The sequence below is a fragment of the Meles meles genome, chromosome 5 (genome assembly GCF_922984935.1).
Source record: "Meles meles chromosome 5, mMelMel3.1 paternal haplotype, whole genome shotgun sequence".
Classification (NCBI taxonomy): domain Eukaryota; kingdom Metazoa; phylum Chordata; class Mammalia; order Carnivora; family Mustelidae; genus Meles; species Meles meles.
The window spans coordinates 84,074,293-84,097,348 of record NC_060070.1 but is presented as its reverse complement, the minus strand read 5'-3'; the positions used below and the strand labels follow the sequence as shown (position 1 = coordinate 84,097,348).

At 43.9% G+C, this 23,056-nt stretch overlaps 1 protein-coding gene across 2 annotated transcripts in view; it reads left to right on the top strand.

The window, feature by feature from the left end:
- The window catches only part of DCBLD1 (discoidin, CUB and LCCL domain containing 1), a 66,126-nt gene extending 44,134 nt beyond the window's left edge, over nt 1–21,992 (top strand). For both annotated transcript variants that reach the window (XM_046004382.1, XM_046004383.1), the window contains 10 exons: nt 5,389–5,522; nt 10,923–10,963; nt 12,165–12,374; nt 12,933–13,057; nt 13,319–13,466; nt 13,554–13,661; nt 15,578–15,659; nt 15,894–15,943; nt 16,834–16,953; nt 20,042–21,992. In XM_046004382.1, coding sequence (XP_045860338.1) covers nt 5,389–5,522; nt 10,923–10,963; nt 12,165–12,374; nt 12,933–13,057; nt 13,319–13,466; nt 13,554–13,661; nt 15,578–15,659; nt 15,894–15,943; nt 16,834–16,953; nt 20,042–20,544 — 1,521 coding nt within the window. In that variant the 3' untranslated portion in view covers nt 20,545–21,992. The remainder of the gene's footprint in view (nt 1–5,388; nt 5,523–10,922; nt 10,964–12,164; nt 12,375–12,932; nt 13,058–13,318; nt 13,467–13,553; nt 13,662–15,577; nt 15,660–15,893; nt 15,944–16,833; nt 16,954–20,041) is intronic.
- Nucleotides 21,993–23,056: the final 1,064 nt, after the last annotated feature.

Below are 23,056 nucleotides of genomic sequence, written 5' to 3'. Positions count from 1 at the left end.
AAAGGCAGAGGCTTAACCCACTGAGCCACCCAGGAACCCCAAATTGTTTGAATCTTAAAATGATTTCTTATACCTCAATCTGAGATATACTTGGCACAGGCTATTTCTAAATGACTTCAGGAAATTAAGGGAAATAGTATAGTTTTTCCCCCCAGCAACAGAAAGTTTCTTTGTTATTTTTGCATCCCATACAAGAAACTTCAAAATTATGTGCAGTATTCTTGCTTTAGTTGTTTATCTCACTTGCTCTTGATAGAGCTCTGTATTTTAGTACAGCAGGTAAGTAAACGGCCTCCTGCGTGTAGACCTGAGTACATGATCCGTAGGTGCTAGCAAACAGGTTTCCTATTCGACTGTAGTTGGTTTTTCATATCATTTGCTTTCAGAATGACTTTATCTGGAGGGAAAATTTGTATTTTGAAAACTAATCTTCTCCAAGAAGCCTTATTGGTGCCTTTTCGTATATGTTGATATCGTGGCTGTATGAGTTACCTGTTGCTACATGACAGTATGACTCCAGACTTCAGTTAAAACAACCCATGTGTTATCTCTCATGTTCTGTGGGTCAGGAGTTTGGGTACGGCTTAGCTGCGTTCTCTGCTTCAGGATCTCACAAGGGTGCATCCAAATTGTCCGCTGGGGCTGCATTTCATCTGAGGCTCCGCTTTGCCTCTCGCTCATGTGGTATGGGCAGCACTCAGTTACTAATGGATTGTTGAATGGAAGACCCTGGTTTCTTCCTGGATTTGGGCTGGAGACTTTCCTCAGCTCCTTGCCATTTGGGCCTTCCTGACGTCCCTTCTTGCTTCTTCAAAGCCACCCAGGGAGACTCTCCTAACAAGGGAGCCTTCTAGTAAGACAGGTTACAACCTTATGTAATGTGATCCTGGGAGTGGCATCCTGTCACCTTTGCTATGTGCTATTAGTAGAAGAAGGCAGCAGGTCCCACCGACACGGAGAGGGATTTCATGGTGGGAGAATGCCAGGAGGCAGGCATCCTCGAGGGTATCTTAGAGTCTGTTCTCCATGGTGCCTTCATTTGGAAATGTGTTCAGTGGTGGCATGTCCTTCCTGGAATCATCTTTGCAAAACCAAAGCATATTCTGTAGGTCAGGATGACAGAATCTGTAAAACAAGTTACTAGAGAAGCTGTTAACGAAACAGGTGCTCCGTCTCAGGAAAGAAATATGTTGTCTTAAGGAACAATGACAGAAAAGGGATTGGTTCATTCTGTGTTGTTCCAAAAGGCAGGACTAGGATCAGAGGATGAGGGTTATAGAGAAGCCAGATTCAGTTGCCTACAAGGAAGAACTGAGCAGTGTAAGGTGGGATGAGATGTCTTGAGAAATGGTGAGCTCTAGTCCCTTGAAGTTTCAAGTGTGGGTGTTACAACTATTTGTCCGATATGGCAGGTATATGTCTGGGAAGGTGCTGTGGGGTAAAGAAAGTAACTGTCAGGAATATCAGTAGAGAATTTTAATGGTCTTTTTGAATTCTTGAGGTTATGTGACTCTGCCTCCCTGACTTGCATATTAGTACGTGCTTCCCATGCCAATTACGTAGCATGGGCTTCTCTTTGAGACCTGCCTCACCTGGAGACCAGAAATAACAAGCCCCCAGGACAGTTTCTCTCTTGGCACCTTCTCCCAAGCCTGTTCACTGTACCATCTGGTTTTAAGTGGAAGACATCCCTTAATAAGTTGTTTTAGTAAATTCTCCATTTACCCCAAATAGTCAAGAAGTACTTTAAAATAAAGGAAGACAGTACACAGTGTGCTCCTGGCTTAGGAGAAGAGGAGAAGCCAGGCCTGTTGTACACCCACAGAAAGCCAGAGGGAAATATGTTGTAATAGCGTATGACTGTCTCCAGGTGATGGCAGTGTGAGTGACTTCTTTTTTTTAAATATTTTCCAACATTTCTACAATAAATGCACGTTACTTTTGTAAAGAAAATGTTGCCGATATGGTAATTACAAAGACTGTAGCAACATAGGAACAATTCATATGATAGAATGTGGAATTACGTTTTTATAATTTAACTTTTTTTTTTTTTAAAGATTTTATTTATTCATCTGTCAGAGAGAAAAAGAGAGAAAGCGCAAGCAGGGGGAGCAGCAGGCAGAGGGAGAAACAGACTCCCCGCTGAGCAAGGAGCCCAATACAGAACTTGATCTCAGGATCCTAGGATCATGACCTGAGCCGAAGGCGGATGCTTAAATGACAGAGCCATCTAGGTGTCCTATAATTTAACATTTTACCATCATTTTAAGATATGTGCTTTATTCATGTTTTATTAAATGCAAGCTAAATTATTTAATCTTACATTAAACTTTATTTTAATACTGTGTTAATACTTTTTAGTATAAGTTGACTTTTCCTAAAGGAAGATAAGAAAATTCTCTGGTTTTGGGATGATTTGATAACTTCTTTGAAAGTTGATGCATTCTTACTTCATGCTGATCTATTTGGCCATCTTTTATGGCTTAGTGAACTTCAGAAGTCGTTCATACCATCAACCTGCAATTTCATGAGCCAGGCAGGTGTTCTTCTCGGTGTCTGTTGCATTTCTTTTCCTACAGAATTACATTTAAATTATTTCATTTGGGCCCAATGCAATTCACTAATTAACACAGGCCAGTGATGTGGCTTTCCTATATTTACATATCAGCAAGGCTTGGACCTCGAAAATAGCTAGAAAATCAAAGTATAAATTCTGCTGCTCTTCAAAAGGGAATTTTAAAGAGTCAAGTACAGTGAAAGTAAATTTTTAAGATTAATAACAAAAATCTCCAATTTAAGTGAACATCAATTTTATTTAACTTGGTTAGCTAAGGGAGGGATTTTTTTTTTTTTTTTTTAAGGAAACAATCCTGGAAAGGGCTAATAATTTTATCATAATACTGTAAAAGCCAGATCTGATGGTTAGTCTCTTGGAGTTGTATCCTATGGCCCATTTTTGATATTATGGAAAACATGAGCTGCAATTGAATAAATTGCATTAAAAGGTTATATACATATCATTGGGGTCCCTCAGTAGTGGTCACTGTGGAGAATGGGAATGTATGTTGGTCCATGATGCTTGTATTAGGTCCTATTGCTTGTTGACCTGTGAACCTGGCCTTTTGTAACCAAGGAGGCCTTGGACATGCCAAGTCCAGTGAGAGCTACCCACTAGGCAGGGCTCCTGGGATAAAGACCATCCCATCCCCAGAACAAATTCCAAGGAAGATAGATGATCCCAGGGACAGTGGGATTATCTGCCCAGTAGACCACTGGACCAATTTGTTTTTCATTTTAGGGCTGAGAGAGCTGGGCAGGTGTGTGTGGACCCCTATAGTAGGTACATAAGGGGCCCATTAGAATCACAAGATGACACCCACTAGAAAAGATACCAGACATCATGCAGTCCAGCCTTTTTATTGTACAGAGAGGAATTGGGAAGCCAGGTCCAGAGTAGTGACATGACTTAGTCACACTTGGTAGAGTTAGAGGCAAAGCCAGGATGATGAGCTAAATTACCAAATTTAAATTCAGAGCTTTTCCATTATAATTGGCAGCTTCATTTTGTACCCCAAGAATTTAAAACAATGATAACAAACCTATTTAAGAAAAGAACATTCCAGAAAAAACAAAAAACAAAAAACACCCACAAGCTGCCTATTTAGTTTAAAGATCATTATCTTTTTTGCATCTTCTTTTTTTCTCCAAACTCAAGGAGGGTAGTATCTGTATCTGTCTTTCAGCATTTTCATATTTCTTTTCTGTCAGGAACTCTTCCCCTCTTTTGGCTGTGATAGTCATTATTGCAAACCTGACTCATTTTCCCAGATTTAATCTAGTTTGGGAAATATATGCTCTCTCAATCAAAGATCACAGAAATTTTCAGTTTCATTGCAACCACGTTATTATACAATATGGTTGATCTCCTTGGTGCCCCAGATATTATAACCTTAATCCAAGAGAATTGTTTTATGGCAAATTAAGGTAACAGTGTTGTCATTAACACAAAGAGAAATTCCCAAGTCCACTTACTGAGACACAATTTCATGAGCTGCTTTTCTCAGTTTGTCATTAGCCATCATGGAGAAGGGAGGCATTGCTAAAGTTTATTTAGAAAATGCTGTTCCTCAGCTCCTCAGTCCTGGGCTGACTGCCTAATCACCTCCCCACACAGGTCTGTGCCCACAGGGACCTCGGGGTCTGGGCACCCCATGAACAAGTTTCAGTCCTACCCCAGCCCCACTGCCAGTGGGCCAGTTCCAGTCCCAGGGCCACCTGCTAACCTAAGCCAGTCAGGTGCTCCCGCTTGGTTGGTCACTCCAAGCAACAGTGTTGGAGGACTGAGCAGATGCCAGCTGTTTGACAGTTCTAGAAGAGACTCAGGAAATGAGATGGAGGCCGTGGGCTCTGGGTTGCTCATCCTCATAGCTCTAAGACCTTTGTGAAGTTTTTTGTTCCATTTAATATTCTGTGGTTGACATCACTGTTTTCTTTTTTGGTACCTTGTTCAATCTCTGAATTAATTATAAAAGGAAATTGTGGTATGAAACGTTCACATTCTCAAATAATCCTTGATATATCTGGGAAAGCATATGTAAGAAACTGATGAGTTATCTGTTCCTGCTTAACCAGCCACCCCAAAATTTCATGGCTTAAAATTGCAGCCATGGGGTGCCTAGATGGCTCAGTTGGTTGGATGCCTGCCTTCAGCTTTGGTCATTATCCCAGGGTCCTAGGAAGGAGCCCAGCATCGGGCTCCCTGCTCGACAGGGAGCTGCTCTCTCTCTCCCTCTGCTACTCTTTCCCCCTCTCTCTGTCAAATAAATAAATAAATAAATCTTTAAAAAAAAAAAAAAAAGGCAGCCATGTTATTTGCTGATGAGTTTGTGGGTCAGCAATTCGGACTGGTCAGTTCTTAATCTCCCCTTGTCTACAAGAGCTCCTGCAGTCATGTGGTATGTCAAGTGGGGCCAGAGGGTCAAAGGTGGCCATGATGACATGTGTGGGAGTTGGTTGGGCTGTGTCATCTGCAGCAGAACCAAGCAAGTTACGAGGTCCATGCCATCAATTGGAGTACCTACACCGGGGCGTGACAGTTGGGAGGCGTTATTCCCTGGGGGGCCACCACGACTGTAAATTACCTACTTCCCTCTCTAGTGGATGGGTGCCCAAGTTGGTGTAAACGTGGGAACTCCGAAGTCATTTTGAGATGGCTATACAATAATTTTTCCCCCTCCTCTTCTACTTTTTATTTAAATGAATTATAACCTAGCAATGTCGTGGGTCAAATAAGGATCCTGACCACATGTTATAAGAAGATGGAAACCTCCCACCATATTTTAAATGTGTTCTTGAGTAGCCGTGAGTGATGACGTTGCTGTATTTCAGACCTCGTTATTGTGCAAAGCTGCCATCCATGCAGGAATCATTGCAGACGAGTTGGGCGGTCAGATCAGTGTGCTTCAGCGCAAAGGGCTAAGTCGATATGAAGGAATCCTGGCCAATGGTGTGCTCTCAAAAGAGTAAGTACTTTGTCTTTTGTTCTGAGTAGAAGGTTACCCCAAAGGCATAATTTATCAGCTCACAATTTGGAAGGACAGTGGGCTTATGATACCAAGGGTTCATCAACTTCAAAGAATGTGTGTGAGTGCTTCAAGCAGCATTTACCGTGTCTTTGTGGAAGATCAGCGTAGCGTAAAGACGCTCACTGGTTGTGCAGACAAGTGAGTTGAAAAGGCTCATCTCTGAAGGTCTGGGGCGAAGGAGTGTTTCTACTCTCAGGTTCTTTGGGAGGAGAAAATAAAGGCAATCCATTTTCAGTTTTCCCAGTTTTAATAAATTACTGGTTATCTGCAATATTGCCAAAGGTACTGAAGGGGACGGGGAACTAAAATAAGCCTCCATAGAACTGCCAAGCTCCCTAGAAGATCCCCTAGAGACAAGCTCCTAGTGATGAGTAATAGTTGGGAAGTGAAAAAAAAAGAGGGCTTTTGTTAACATATACCATCTCTGCTTGCTGGTATCCTCTGCTCTTTCAGCTTCATGAGAAAAAAGTATGTCAATTGTTCAATTGTTTTAAACATTTCAACCTGAGCTTTTAATGCTTTTAGGTTTCCTCAGCTTCTGGAGTAGAAAACAAGAGCTGTTAGAACTAAATACAAGCCTGCCTTGTGGTCTAGGTTGTCTACCCATAGAAACAGGCAGCTTGGAATGGGCCAGAGGGAAGCTTTCCTTGGGTGGATGCCTTGTGAGAGAACAGTGATCCTCAAGCCACTGTGTTTATCTCTTGCTCCCTCCCTATCGGTCCCAGAAATGTCTTCCTGCTACCATGACCCCGTGTTTCTTGGACAGGTTGTCACATAGTCTTGGTCCCAAAAATACGGCACAAGAGAGACTACAGGCATTTCAGGATCCAGAAGTAAGAAAAAGGAGGTCAGGGCCTGTATCCTCTACCACTCCCTAGACCATGTGCAGATCACCAACCATCCCTGCTCTAACCCCCCACCGTGCCATTTTGCTGCAGTCCCTGCTTGTGTGCAGAAAAAACACAATCATGTTTCTCTGCTCTGTTCTCTCAGTGGGTGTGGACCATCTCAACTGGTGAAAAGAAATTACATAAGGGGGTTGATAGCTTCCCTGGTTAGCATAAATACAGTGACTCTGATGTCATTTTGGGTAAGTTATACAGGAGGTTTTTTTCCTTCCCCTCCTCCTTTTTATTTAAATATATTACAGCTTAGTTTAGCAATATTGTAGTTCAAATGGGGATTCTGACTCTGGGTTATAATACTGTTTTTTGTGAAAGTATTCCAAAGAACCAGTTGATGAACTTGTGAGTGAACTTAGGGACCATCACCCATTTCTGGATTGAGTTGTTGTCTTAAGTTCACAGGAGAGGGGATTTGGAAGCCATGGCTAAAGTTGGGGGAGAAATTGGTTAGGTCACCTTCATGAAGGAGGCAAGTCTTGGGTTTGGTGGGAGGCAGGAACCAGGCATATGGGGACACGAGAGCAGAGTCAAAGCCCAGAGAGGGACACAGAGGAGTTGTGGCAGTGAGCACGCCATGCGTGAGTCCAGGGCCCTGGCTGGTGGGTGGCTGAGGGAAAAGGCAGAGCTCCCATGGGCATTCCTGAGTCGGGGCTGCAGGTGGGGTAACTGGACAGGGTTTTCCAGTCCATGTCTTTCACAAGCCACGCAAGTGATGCCGTATGTAATCTACAGAAGGCAGCCATCCACTAAGGACTGGGTGCATACGTCTGCCCTCTGATGGGCAGGCTCACCGCTCTGTCTTTGTGTTCCTTGCTTACTGTGGATCGGACGCCCCTCTCCTTTCCCCCTGGATAAGACTTTTAGCTTTGAGAGTCCCCAAAGTGTTCTTTTCCTATTGTGTGAACGTTCAAAGACAAATCAGTCCCAAATTTAAGATCTAAAAGCTTAGTAGCAGAGTACCTATAGAAAGTAAAATCCTTACTCAAATAAATAAAATGTATATATGTGTGGATTATATTTCATTTTATATACGCACACATGTATTTTATACATACATGTATGCACGTACACATATGTACTATATGTAAAGAAATATATGCGTGTATGTATTATATATACGTATGTGCCACATGTGTATGTACGTGTATTTTTTCACTTATGTATTTTCCTCAAGGTTTTTGGAACATAAATATTATATTCCGATTTATAGTAAAAGTGATGACTTATACACACTAAGCTATGTCAGCTTGATCTTGACTTTTGAGGATCTGTTTTTGTTTTTTTTTTAAAGATTTTATTTATTTATTTGACAGAGAGAGAGATCACAAGTAGGCAGAGAGAGAGAGAGAGAGGGAAGCAGGCTCCCTGCCGAGCAGAGAGCCCGATGTGGGGCTCGATCCCAGGACCCTGAGATCATGACCTGAGCCGAAGGCAGCGGCTTAATCCACTGAGCCACCCAGGTGCCCCTTGAGGATCTGTTTCTGTTTACATCTTTTATTTATTTTTTAAATTTTTAAATTTTTTTTTATTAACATATAATGTATTATTAGCCTCAGGGGTACAGATCTGTGAATCGCCACACTTCACAGCACTCACCATAGTACATTTTTTATGGTCTGATATATTGACACCAGGGCACTATTTCAGGAAGATGCCGTGCTGTGGCCTGGATTTGTTGGGAACCGCATCTCCGGATAGGAGCAAAGAATTGCTCTGGTTTTAAATCTATTTTTTTGGAATCTCTTGCCTATGTTTGTATACATTTCAGTGCTTCTTTTGTAGAAAAATAGGATCATAAAAAGTTGAGCTTGTACTACTAGGATTTTATTTTACTTTTGAAAAAACAATTATTTAAATCGTTCAAGAGAAGTAGATATGTTCTTAATTACTTCTGGGCTTGATACAGATGAAGTCGCTTTATGTAATTGGAAATTAAATGTCGATGCAAAGAGAAGAGTCCAGAAGTGTCCACCTTGAATGAATGACGAAGTTTTACTTCATATTGCATGTGGTTTTTTTTTTAACAAATTGTTGGATTTTTGTTTTGGTGAGAAGAGAAAATCCAGAATTATTTTAAGGTCCCTTCTTCCTTCTAGCTCTGATTTTGCTCTGGCTCTTTGTCCTGAGCAGAGAAGAGTAAACGACATGTGAACACATCTCTTGCACTCATCCCAACTCCCAGGTTTTTGAGGGGCAGCTGTTTTGATCTGTGCTGGTTCGCTGGCGGGGAAGCAGTGCGCCTGCAGTCATTGAACTTCTGTTCCCACACATGATTGTTTGGTGTTCAGGAAAAAACACAGAAGGAAGCGCTGCTGCTGAGGAAGAAGGAGTCCCTAAAGTAAATAGCTAGGGTTCTTCTGGGATTCATCCGGGTCGGGTCACTTCCTTGATTTGAGGAGACCAGAATGGAATCAGGAAGAGAGCCTGACCTCAGCCCGAGGGTGAAGGCTCACACCACCAGCAAGGAAGGCTTTTCTTTTGGTTTACATCAGCCTCCTCCTGATTGCTTCTGGAGAGCCCTCGGGGAAGGCTGGCAACTCCAGTAATCAGATCGAATTTATTCACCCTGATATGTGACCACCTCAGAACCTCTTCATTTCTAAAGGAGGAGGCTCATTTACCGATAGAATTCTCTGAGGGGTTGTATTTAGCTTATTAGAGGGCAATGGAAAAAAACATATTCTAGCTGATCACAGAGAAGAGCCAGGCAGAGAGCTGTTCCAAGCAGAGCCTTCTTGGCGGTGTCTTCCCAGGGCCAACTCCACAGCTATCCTTCTTTCCCTAGCTTCTCTTTTTCAACAACAGCCAAATAAATATTTTAGTGTCTTGTGGCAGCGGGAGCAAGTTGAGGCCTTCCGAGTTACCCCAATATCAGGTGGCTTTAGTTGGGCAAAATTTTAAGTGTAATACTTAGTGCAGGAACATGAGAAAAAATGGAAAAAGCACTCACATAGAGGCTCTAAATAAATTAATGAAATTGCGAATGTGAACAAGGTGCACCTTTCTTTAAAAGTTAGGAGAGCTGGATCTTCTCCCCGGCTTTGGTGTGATTGTGAATTGAGGCAAGTGCCAGGCCCCCCGTGGGTCCACCTTTTCCCGGGAGAAGTGGTGGGTGGCTGCACTGAAGTCAGTGCAGAGGTTATACAAGAACCTTATTCGGAATGGCAGGGCTGTGGAGTCTCCACTGGAGAGTGGACAAGGACCATGGACAAAAACGTCCATTCCAGGGAGTTAGATTGCCTGGTACTTTGAAACGACAACAGCCACAAGAGCTTTGATGGGAAGGTTCTTAGACTCTTGTCCAGATGCTTTCTCGGTTCTCTGAGGATTTCAACATTCAGGACTCTTTCTGTCCATTGTTGCCGGATATAATTCAGAGTTAGACATTTAAAGAACAAGGAGTACGCTCAGATTGTAAAGTAATTGAGCACAGCAGTGACATCTACCTCTTGGGCTTTCTCTAATATCAATATAGTGAGTACTATGCATGCTAGATTCATCTTGAGAACTCTGGATTTTCTGCGTATTTTTACACTGTTGAGTTGGTAAGGGATTTACAAAAAAGTAGATATGGTCTTGGGCCTTATGAATCTCTTCCCCATGGAAGAAGACAGCGGCAGAACAAGGCCGATAGGATGTTTGCCTGTGAGAGTACCGCATGCTGTAGAAATCTGAGAGTCCACAGGCCCAGGGATTAACACCAGCTCAGCCGTAGGACTGTCAAGGCCCAGCGCAGGCCAGGTCCGTGTGATGCTGTGAGTTTTCTCCCGCCGCACCTGTCATCCAGTATCAGGATGGCTCACGGCTGTGTGTTGCTTGCCATAGTAGGGAGCAGCATGACTGGAGGGCGAGGGAGCTGAGGCTGCCCCAGAGTGGCACCGATGGGGCAGGACCCCTCGGGGAAGGAGCACAGTTTGTGGAGAAGACAGCTAGCAAATGACATGGTCATTCTTCTAAAAGTGGCCGGTCTTCTTCATTTCTCTCCATGGTCCTTGATGATGGACCACTGCTGAGGTGCGTCAGGGTGGCTACTGAAGCAAATGGGAGCATTCAGGGCTCTCATTTTTTCTGCCTCCATTGCCAGGGATTAATTTACAGGGTCTTAAGGTTGTTCCCGAGACTGTATGTGTGCACCTCCCTTCCCCACACAATGTGGCAATGATGGAAACCATGCAAGATGTTGACCCTACAGCAATGAATCACAGTCCTGGCCACTTGCCACCTGGGTGGCTTGAGGAACATTGCTTCCCTTCAATGGTGCTGAGTTTCTCTCTAGAAGGCCAGTGACGAAGAAGCTATGAGCCTTGCCAGGGTACGGCGAGGATCCCATGAGGTGCGGGAAGGTTCTGTGGTGCTTGGGCTGTGGTGCTGTGTCCATCATTGCGATCCAGGTGAGCAACTCACCCCCTCCTGTTTGTGTTTATTGTTGCAGTGGTTCCCTGTCCGACAAGCGATTTCTCTTTACTTCCAATGGTAAGGATCCTGTTTCTCTTAAGAATTTGATATTTTAAAGTCTTCAGTGGTAGCGTATCCTCCCAGACCCCTCTGATGATATAGTTTAAAGGATTTTATTTTTTCCCCCCACAGGTCACACAGCACCAAGTATGCTGTAACTTAAAAACACTGAGACAGTAACTCAATTAGCATGAAGTAGAAAGTATTTTTCTTTATAATCTAAGCTCTGTCAAACTTTATGCCAAAAAAGTGAAAATTCAAAATGCCATTTATGTTAAGATAAATGCCTTTCTGTTAGATTTTAACAGGAAAATCTTTTATTTATTTTTTTTAAAAGATTTTATTTATTTATTTGACAGACGGAGATCACAAGCAGGCAGAGAGGCAGGCAGAGAGAGAGGGGGAAGCAGGCTCCCTGCTGAGCAGAGAGCCCGATGCAGGGCTCGATCCCAGGACCCTGGGATCATGACCTGAGCTGAAGGCAGAGGCTTTAACCCACTGAGCCAACCAGACACCCCAGGAAAAGTTTTAAAATATTACAGTTTGATTTATGTTTATCTTGAATAAAGTGATTGAACAGGAGTGTGCGAAATAAAGGCTTTTTAGCCCCTCCGTCACAAAATACATTCTGTGAAAATATTCTCTCAACATAAAGTAAAATGTTTCCAGGAGAACAATATGAATATGTCTTCTTTGTCCAGGAGAGGAGTGTAGCCTTTATTTGCTAACCTCCGCATTGTCTTGGACATGGTAAAAGTAAGGTCCTAAGGACAACGTTGAGTACAATTTACTGGTCTTCAGAGCACCCGGATGTCCCTTCTCTTCAAGGACACAGACAATAAAGTCCCCTCTAATCAAATGAGAAGAAACTTCAGTATTTTAAACCTTTAAGACACATTGTACTTTGCTGAAGTAAGGGTGAATTTAGAGATCTCAAAAGGAAAATCTATAGTGTTAACAAAGAGATGTTATTTATAGGGGATGTGACTTCAGTGAGGGCCATTAAAAAGAAAAGCAGCAAGTGGAAGGGACCACAGTACAAATGAGTCAGATGAAAAGTATAGATTATTAAAAAACTAGTAATTAAACAATTGATTTGATACCAGAATGGAAATAAATCAACTGAATGATTCTCGGTGAATTGGAGTACTTTTTTTTTTGCTTTCATTTTGTGTTTATATATGAAAAACTTTCTTGGCTTTTTTTTTTTTTTTTTTAGGTTGCAGCAGATCATTGAGTTTGGAACCTGAAACACAGATCAGAGCTTCTTGGCAGTGGGTCAGTGAGATGGGAGAAGAGATTCACTGGTCTCCTGGCCATGCCCAAGTTCAGGGCCAAGACCTGTCATGGGCTTCGAGGGACAGTGGCAAGAACCGCAAACAGCGTGAGTGGCTGGAGACCGATTTGGGAGAGAAAAAGAAAATAACAGGTACCACAAATGCAAAATGACAGGCTACTGAAATTATATTTCTGAGCTACATAGGTACCTCTTTAGTTACCTCAAAGTATTCTGTGTGTTTTCTAAAAGTAACAGGCCTTCATATTGTCTTGATGGGAAGAGTCTGTGTGCAGATTATAAGTGTGGATATATGGATTAGATTAAACTTTTTTTTTTTAAGATTTTATTTATTCATTTGACAGAGAGAGAGCACAAGCAGGGGGAGCAGCAGAGGGAGAGGGAGAAGCAAGCTCCCTAATGCAGGGCTTGATCCCAGGATCCAGGGGTCATGACCTGAGCCAAAGGCAGATGCTTAACTGACTAAGCCACCCAGGTGCCCCTAGATGAAACCCTTTTTATGGCATGTTGTCATTGTGGAAACACTCAGCTGTGGTCAGGTTTCAAAATGCAAATAAGAATAATTGGTCTGTAAAATGATTTAAGATTTCAAGGAGGAAACAAAAAAAAGAAAGAGAAAAGAAACGTGGAATTGTACTACATGCTATATATATTGTAAAATCTAACCCATCAGTAATATTTTCTTACAAGGAATTATGACCACAGGATCCACACAGTCAAATTTCAACTTTTATGTTAAGAGTTTCGTGATGAAGTTCAAAAACAACAACTCCAAGTGGAGGACCTATAAAGGAATTGCGAGTAATAAAGAAAAGGTAAGAGAAACTTTGGAGGAAAGAACTGAGTCGCCAAATGTTTTATCAGTGTGTTTCCAGAAAACAGATCTGCAGCACCGCCTTAGTTAAGTAACTCAGCCTTTGTTGGCAAAGCCTTGTTGCTTCACGACCAAGCGTGTCTGCAGAACTACAGTAGACCTGGGTTCCTGGCTTTGGTGTCCTACAACCAGCTAGGAGTTGGGTGGGAAAGACAGAGGAGCTAACTACCAGTCTTTTCAGGTCAGTTATTTGATTCTACAGGTGTTTCAGGGCAACTCTAATTTTCGGGATCCAGTGAGGAATAATTTCATCCCTCCCATCGTGGCTAGATACGTGCGGGTTGTCCCCCAGACGTGGCACCAGAGAATAGCCTTGAAAGTGGAACTCTTTGGCTGCCAGATCACACAAGGCAAGTCAGCGAGTTACTTGGCTCTGCTCATGCCGTCTCACAGATGGTTGTTACTCAGGGGTTCTTCCAACATCTCCTTTGCCTCAGGTAATGATTCGTTGGTGTTGCACAAAGCAAGTCCAAACACTGTCGGTGCCACTGAAAGAGAAGATGAGATGATCACAAAATCCGTCCCCTCTCCAGAAGTGCCCACAGGTAGAGCACTAACTGTTTTGTGGTTTCCTCGGGAGGATAACTGGACTCTATGTGATGATTACAGTAACTTCAACAAAAACTTTTTTCTCTGTCATATGAATGCCTGGAGTCAGATGGTCCACAGGTAGCTGGGTACGTGTAAAATGATGTATAACCACAACTCTTCTGTGCAATATTGTAAGTAGAAAAAGTAGTATTTGCCCCTCAAACACGAGGTAAAGATTTTATGGAAAAATCATATCACCTCCATACAATGGAATACTCTGCTGCCATGAAAAATAAATATGTTTAGTAATAGGGGAAGCTCTGGGATAGAGACAAACTTAAGGAAATATGCAAAGGACAGGACAATCCATGTAGTACTCTACCAAGTGTGCAAAAAAGGAAATAAAGAGGGGTGCTGGGTGGCTCAGTCTGCTAAGTGTCTGCCTTCGGCTCAGGTCATGATCCCAGAGTCCTGGGATTGAGCCCCACATTGGGGTCCCTGCTCCACAGTGGGTCTGTTTCTCCCTCTTCCTCTGACCCTCTGCCTGCTTGTGCTCACTCTCTCTCTCTCAAATAAATAATTTTTTTTTAAAAAAAGGGAATAAAGAATGAATATATATAGATAATCATTCCAAAATCTCTGGAAGAATGTCAAGAAACATAATCTGGCTTCTTGTAGAGGAGGAACAGAAGTAGGAGGGAGACTTTCGCAAACTTTTTGAAGTTTGAATATGTAAACATATAACCTATTCAAGTAGTAAACATTAAAAGTACATTTATTTTTTTCAGAATATAAAATGATTTGTATAATTTTATAAAATTCAGAAAGATTAGAGATCTAAATATGAGAGTAAAAATAAGCCATAAATTAGCATCCACAGATAATCACCGTATTCCACTGTATCCACCCAACCATATTTATCTATAACTTTGAGAAAAAATGGTAGCATACCACATATTTTGCCCTGTAGCATAGATTTTTTTGCTTAACATTGTATCATGAGCATCTGCCAGTGTTATTAAGTAGTTAAAAAACACAGTTGCTGTTTTATCGTATTTTTTCCTATGGACATACCATCACTCGGTTAACCATTCCCCTATTGTTAGAAGTTTAAGTTCTTAGATTTTTCCCAAATTTCCACTCTGGTAAATAATACCCCAGTTATTTATGACTTTTGTTCCTTTTGAAGGTCCTTATATCCCTCCTCCACCCCCACCTCCCCCCCACCCCCCACCATTTCATGAACTACACATTTCGACTCCTGATCATCCCTTTGTTGATGATCCCTTCTCAAGGATCACAGATAAAGGGTGAAGAACAAATATTCCTCCTTTAGTTTGCATAGTGTGTACAAGGTTGGGGACTGCTTTAGTAGCTGTTAAAGTGACTTCCTTTTTTAAAGTAGGAAGACATGGTGTTCCGTAAGCAGAGTGGAAATGCTCTCTGAGGTCATCGGGCTGCATTTCCTCTTAGCCCACTGCTCCAGAGCCCTGGTAACAGGAAGCCCAGGGCTCTTCTCCCCTTTCCCCCAACTCCTGTTAGTGCGCACGTGCAAAGCCTCCCACCATCTCGGGGAACTGGTTTCTTGACCTGATTACCTCCCGACCAGCGGGGTGGGCCAGCATGAAACCTTCCCCCTCAGTTCTGATTGTGAAGCCTAATGTTGTCCCAAAAACAAGTTCAGAGTAAATGTTAATCCCTGAAGATCACCAAAAATTGCCATTTTGGGGGAAAAAAATTATTTTCCTAAACTTGAGCCAGGATTTTGTATCCTCTCTGTTTACTTTCTGGTATCAGGAAATGCCTAGCACATATTCATTTTCACCATATTAAACCATTGAAGACCTTTCAAATCAATGTTGAGTTTTAGATTGTGAACTTGGGCTGCAGCTCATTTCTGTTGTAATATGGCGGCTTTCCCTCTTCCTAGGAATAAACATCACAGCGGTTATAATTCTGCCGGTGCTCCTTGCCCTGCTTGTTGGAATAGGAATCTTTGCAGCCTTTAGAAAGTATGTGCCTTGGCATTTTTAAGTTTCTTCTCTAATTATGCAAATAATCACAAAACCAAACTGTTTGCTTTTCCGATGTTCATGTGTAGAGAAGCAGCCTTACTTTGGCCAAGATAAAATGTTAATACATGTTTTTTAAAAAAGTTGGGTAGGGGTAGAAAGTAGCACGTATTCTTCTATAATAACACTTATCACTTAGGAATCTTTTCAAGTAAGATTCTTCTGTCTCTGTAGGAAGAAGAAGAAAGGAAATCCATATGGATCAGCTAAGGCCCAGAAAACAGGTTGGTTTACAGAAAACTCTATCTCCGGTTTTATTTTGTCTTAGAGAAAGGACAGGATCTACAGATTAAAAGCATGATTAGGTCTGTGGCCCACACTTAACATGGTTAAAAAAATAAGCTCTATAGCCTTTAAGTTAGCAAGCCTAAAAGGGATGGAATATTGTATCCTATCTCTTTATTTCAACTGGAAGTTTTCGTGGCCAGTTACTTTTACTTTTGTTTAGCAGTATCCCATCATTTATCAACATTCTTTTTTTTTTGGAGGAAGGGTACTGGAGTTTAGGCCACCCCATTGCCTGTCACCCAGGAGAAGTTATAAAAGCCCCATTTTCACAAAGTACGTTGTCGGGCCCGCATCTCCAGGCTTCCACGGTATTTCCCATCCTGGGAAAGCGAAGGAAGTACCAGGCAGGGTTCAGGTTCAGTTGCAGAGAATCCTTAGGACTACAGGATGCCCATGCAATGAGTCATCTACAGTCCAGAGAGACGGCAGCAGGGCAGGACACCTCTGAATCTTAGGAGCCCTTTGGGACACCACTTCTGCAGAGTCTCAAGAGCCAGAAGTGTTGGTTCCCGAGACACGAGTGTCGCATCTGTGCAGATGATGGGAAGCCATGCCACCGTGTGCAACATAGGGATAATCTGGGACACGAGGGGTACACAAATACATCGTGAAGGCAGGTGGAAAGCATGGTTGGAATGGTGTTCGCTGTTGTAACAACCGCAGTATGCTGTCTCTACTACATATATCTGAGGAGCCATGGCCACTCTCTTTACACGTAGGGCCAGCCGGCAGGAGGTGGCCTGACCCTGACTCATCGAGAAACATCATGGACAATGTGCGTTATGCTTCTGAGATATTAGTTTGTTTCGTGTTATCTTTATTCCAGACTGTTGGAAGCAGATCAAATATCCCTTTGCCAGACATCAGTCCACTGAGTTCACCATCAGCTATGATAATGAAAAGGAAATGACGCAAAAGTTAGATCTCATCACAAGTGATATGGCAGGTAAGCGGCAACCCCCTGGGACGGTGCTCTCGGGTGGGAAGTGCTGCTTCTGGGAGAAGGGAGACCAGGAGGGAAGTAAGCCCATTCAGAAGAGGCCGGTACACTGACAGGGGCTAGAGCAGACCTATAACAGTGGCCCCAAGGTACCACGAAAATCTGGAAGCCCTGAATTAATCTGTTGCTAAGGTTTTGGTGAAGTCACTAAGAAAGAGGGACTGGAAAGATGAATTAAGCATAGCTCCTGCCCTTGTGGAAGATGAGCTGGAAGATGAAAGAAGCTGTCCAGTGTTAGAATGGCCTCTGTGTCATGATAAGTCATCCCTGAAAGTCAAGCTTCTCAAACTGTCCTGGGGGAAGGATCCTTTTTTTTCTTCTTTTGCCTTTTAAAAATTATTTCTAATCCATTGAGAACTAATACTTTTGTAAAATACAATACAGTTGGCCCTTGAACAACAAGGGGGTATTAGGGTTGCTGGCCCCCCTGCATAGTCAAAAATCCATATATAACTTCTGACTCCCCCAAAACTTAACTACTCATAGCTTATTGCAGACAAGAACAACCTACTGTTGAATCCATCCTTAGAAATAACATAAACAGTTAACATATGTTTTATGCATTAGATAGTATACTCTTTTTTTAAAAAAGATTTTATTTATTTGAGAGAGAGAGAGAGAGAGAGCATAAGCGGGGGAGGGGCAGAAGGAGAGGGAGAAGCAGACTCCCCACTGAGCAGGAAGCCCAATGCGGGGCTCAACCCTAGGACTCTGGGATCATGACCCGAGCCAAAGGCAGCCACTTAACTGACAGAGCCATCCAGGTGCCCGTATATATTATATTCTTAGAAGAAAGTAAGAGAAAATAAAATGCTATTAAGAAAATCATAAAAAAGAGGAAAACACATTTCCAGTACTATGCTGTGTTGAAAAAAATATCTGCCTATAAGTGCACATACATAGTTTAAACCCCTGTTGTTTGGGGTCAACTGTATAAATTAGGAGAAAACATTTTTTAAAAGACATACAAAATACAAAGCTCTAATTCTTTTATTAGATCAATGGACATAAAGTTAGTCTCGAATTGCTGTGAGTTTCTAAAACACTTGCTCTCAATTTGTGTACTCTTTCTGCAGACCTGTCTCGGTTCTCAGATAGTAGGCATCACCAACCGCACTCTAGGAGCACTGCTTAGCTTTTCACTCCCCAAAGTGCATTCTGAGAGCCAGCAGCATCAGCGAGCTTGCTAGAAATGTGGGCTTTCAGGCCATGCCCGGGCCCACTGGCCCAGAAGTTCCCAGGTGGTGCATGTGTGTATCAGTCAGAAGACTACCAGTGGAAAGGTTGCTTGAGCTACTTCAGGGCAAAGAGAGCATCTCTCCACCCAAAATCCATCTTCTTATTTTTTTCCCCCTTGGCCCCCACCAATTCTAGTACTACCCTGTAGATAAAACAAGAGAAGGAAGACCCCCTTGTCTGTCCTCTTCTTCCTTTCATTGTTCTTTAGCTTCTGGTGCAGCCTGTCCTACTCCCCCACTGTGTGGTCCTTCTTGGGCACCTTGACTAAGAGCCCCCAGGTCTCGCTCTTCCCCCCGACTTAGCCACAGTCTCTCTCCTCAACAGCTGCACCCCCCTGCTCCAGAGCTCCCAATAGAGAGCCCTTCCTTGCATTTTTGTCTGCTCTGCTGCTAAGCCCCGACTTCCCTCCCTATCCCCCAAAAGTCAGTAATCTCACCTGCTGGACACCTCTATCTGTGAATGTCACCAGTTCCTCAGTGGGTCCAAAATTGAACCCGTTATTCGTAACTCTCCCCATGACTGCTCCATACATTCTCTTCTGACTGGCTTCCTGACTGTCTACCTCAGGCATCTGGGCTTAATTCTGGGAAGGGGCCTTGGCTCCCCTCTTCCCTCACTCCCCACATTGTTGGTAATACATATTGCCTGAGTCATGTCTCCAAGGGATAGCCTTCCCAAGGCTGCTGTCAGACCTCTTGCGTGTGACTTACACTTTTTCTTTTTTTCTCATTTTTTTGATCTTTCCCTCTTTAGTCAGCTTCCTGGTTACCTTTAACTCTGCCAGTCTCTTCTTAAGAATCCTCTGTAGGGGGGCGCCTGGGTGGCTCAGTGGTTTAAGCCTCTGTCTTTGGCTCAGGTCATGATCTCAGGGTCCTGGGATCGAGCCCCGCATCCGGCTCTCTGCTCAGTGGGGAGCCTGTTTCTCCCTCTCTCTCTGCCTGCCTCTCTGCCTACTTGTGACCTCTCTCTCTGTCAAATAAATAAATAAAATTAAAAAAAAATAAAAAAAATAAAGAATCCTCAGTAGGTTTCTTTTATGGAAGTAAACCAGACTTGCTGGTAAGGCACTCAGTGTTCTCTATGAGGGAGTCTACACTTAACAGTGTGCACTTGGGACCTGAGCTCAACCTCTGGCTCCATTGGGTGCTAACTTTGTGATCTTGGAGAAGTTACTTCATCTCAGCCTGCTTGTTTTCCGTTTGTCAGATGGAGTAATAGTCACTACTTCATTGTAATTTTTTTTTTTTTGAAGACTTCATTAATTGATACCTTAGTATCTTAGAATAATGCCTGGCACAGAGTAAGGACTAAGTAAATGGGAGGTTCATTGGTATCAACCTATTCTTTTGGTCTTGGTTTTCCGTTAAAGTACCCCATGTCCCTCATACTCTGACCACATCAAACTCTCTTTCCATGGTTTTTAATAGGTTGTTTAATCACCGGTCCCGTTCCTAATAGTATTTATTGCCTCCAGCTCCAAAATCTGGCATCTCGAGAGCCATTTTGAGAGCTCCAAGAGGTATTTCCCTCCCCTTCCCCAGATGTGGGGAAGCGTCCTCTCCGCCTTTTCCAGGTTCCCGCCACCCTCTGAGGCTTCCTAAAAGCACGAGTTCGGTTATGTAAGCCCCTGTGTGTGGCACCTCCGCCTTTTACACCTCAGGCTTTCTCATCCTGCCTGCTATGTGGTAGGCACTCAGGGAGCTAGTTCCGCAGGGCACCTCCTCCGCAAACAACCGGCTCGTCCGGGCGTCCGGGCGGCGCACACACGGTGTGTCTCCTGCGTTTCTGATTGCAGATTACCAGCCGCCACTCCTGATCGGCACGGGGACCGTGACCAGGAAGGGCTCCACCTTCCGCCCGATGGACACCGAGGCCGACGAGGCCGTGCCGGGCGCCGAGGCTGGCAGGCACTACGACTGCCCCCTGTCGGCCGGCCGCCACGAGTACGCCCTGCCCTTGACCCACCCCGAGCCCGAGTACGCCACGCCCATCGTGGAGCGGCCCTCGATGCGGGCACACACCTTCTCAGCGCAGGGCGGCTACCACGTGCCGGGCCCCGGGCCGGCGCACACGCCCTCGCCTTCGGCTGGCAGCGCGCCCTACCAGACGCCGCCCCGCCCCGCGCTCGCAGCCGAGGGGCCCGGCTACGATCAGCCCACCGCCGGCGGCCCGGCGACAGAGCGCGCCCACCCGGACTACCAGGAGCCGCGGGCAAAGCCGGCCGCCAGCGCCGCCTACGCGGCCCCCAGAGACTGCCTCGGACCCCAGAGCCCCACGGCCATGACCGCTCTCCTGTGAGCACACTGTGACAGCACCCTGCTGCGGTACCGAGGGGCGGGCTGTGTGCGGCCCTGGCAACAGGAGAGGGGGTCAAGTGTGCGTGTGTGCGCACGCGTGTGCCTGAGATTTCATAGGATCCTGCGGTGGAGTCTTAGGGCCCACCTACTGTTTACAAAGTAGTGCATCTGGTTTCGTTCTGACCCCTCGGGCAAGAGCCTGTTGGGTTTTGTTGGGCTAGGAAAATGACAATTTTCAGATGGCATTTTCATTTCTCTGTGACACTGAGCTGCTTTCGTATAAAATGTGCAATCTGTACAGAGTTGTATTTAACATGAATTAGAGTAACTTAAGTTTGCTGGATCATCTTTTCTGCACAGAGGCTAAGTGGGACAATGAAGCTGTTGCAGAAATGTGTGTAATAGTATGTTCGCCTGAAGTCTATTTTATCTGATAGTGTGTTCGCAGCAGGTCTGTTTAAACTTAATCTTGTTGTTATTGTGGCTCATTTCCTTTCCTCTGATAACCAGAACTAAAAGCATTGCTAACATTCTTTTGGAAGGAATGAAATTACTTGAAGCAGGAGAAACACACCACGGTGGTTGTTAGCAATTATGATTGTAGATTAAAACACAGTAGCACACAACCACCTCAGCAGCTGCCTGTCCCTTGAACGCCACTTGGGATAGGTTCCTGCGGGCCGCCTGCGGCTTACCTGCCTGACCGGCCTGAGTCTCCCGAGGTACCGGCCTTCACCTCTGCCTGCAGACGAAGTCTGGCTTTCACATGCAAATCCACCTTTCGAAACTGTCTGCAAAGCCAAGTGCGGAGACGCGGGGGCCACCAAAACTCTCCCAACAAACTGAATGAAGGTGGTGCAGTGATGACAGCCGAATTACTGTGACAGATGCTTTTGTACCTCAGATTAAAAATATTGCTGAGGTCAGACGCCCATACTTTGCATGACTTTCTTCAGAAATAACACATTGTCACTATGAAAGTTATTTGAGATGTGTTCTTGCAAAAGGGACTGTGGCCAAATCCACATCCAGCTTTTCTACTGAGATGGTGGGGAACTGAACTGATTTTGTTTCTTACAAAATCAGCATTCTCTCTGATTCCAGATTAGCCCAGACCTCAGCTATACCTCGTGTTCAGTGCTTTTTATCTGTTTGTGTTGAGTTCACTATGCAGAATTTGCCCTCTTTTGCCAAAGAGGAAAATGTGTGTTTGTTTAACAAAATGTGGACCAAAAAAAAAAAAAAAAAAAAAAAATCCTTTACCTAAAAAATATATTATGATTCTATTTGTATAACTATGACTTTGTGTGGAACTATAAATCTTAAAATAGGGTGCTGGAAGTTCACAGCAGACTGTTTGGTTATTTTAGGGTATAAACTGTTTACTTTGTGGAGTTTACATGGTTTTATATGCATACTAATTGTAATAATAAACTATGCCAAATCGCAGTGCCCCTGCCTCTCACTGGTGTCTGCTAGCCAAGCTGTTGAAGGCATCTGAGGCTCAGTCTTCCTAAAAGGGCAGGTGGTTACAGTGGAAAGAGCTGGGTTTGGAGTCAGACAGGTCTTGGTTCCAGACCCTGATCAGCCGCACGATAGCTGAGGGATCTTGAGCCAGTTAGTCTGGAAATAAATGAAGACCCGCCAAGGAAGTGAAGTCTACTCAAGCTTACTATAGCACAGGAGTCCACCATCACTTGCATTTTGGCAGAGAAGCCGAAGGGCAGCAGAGGGATGGAAAGCTTCATATTGGAAAAGAAGGGGGGCTGCAGGTGTGCCTTGCTTGGAGGCTCTGCCATGGGGAGGCTGTAGGATGGATTGACTAGATAATTGGTTAGGGATGTATATTTGGCCTTCTCTGCTTGGCCCTAGGTTGGAAGTGCGTACAGAAAATGAGAGAGGCTATCAGTAATCACCATAGCAGACATTTTTGCTTTGCTTCCTGGTCTGACTTGCAAGCCTGACTTCTAGCGGGCTCGCCTTCTGGGCTGGTTCCTGTGGATAATGGGTTGATTTCCTGCGCTTATTGCTGTGGGGTGTGAATCAGAGTTCTGTTTTTATGCATGGCCTCTGCATTATCCATTTGTATATTTGGTCTGTCATGTCTAACCCTTAGCCTCCATTTCTTCTTGTGTAAAAATGATGTTAATGCGCCTTCCTCCAAGCCTTACAAGTAAGAATTAGTTGGAACAACATTTATCAAAGTTTTTGTTCTATAATTAGCCGTTTGTCTAATCCAGGCCCTCAGTGGGCTGCATGTAGCCTTCTAACATTAAAATACTAGTCCACAGGAATAGACTTGTTTACAGTGAATTAAAGTTATTTTCATCCACATTTCTTGCCCATACTCATGATCTAATCATGACAGAGAGAGAACAGGACTTTGTTTTGTAACAGCACTTCCCCAGGTGGACTCGCTGTTGTGGTTGAGTGGAACATGCTATGTCCTTTTCAGTGTTTTGCAACATCAGCAAATGTGATAAGGTGAGAATGAGATCATTCTGTCTGGTGTC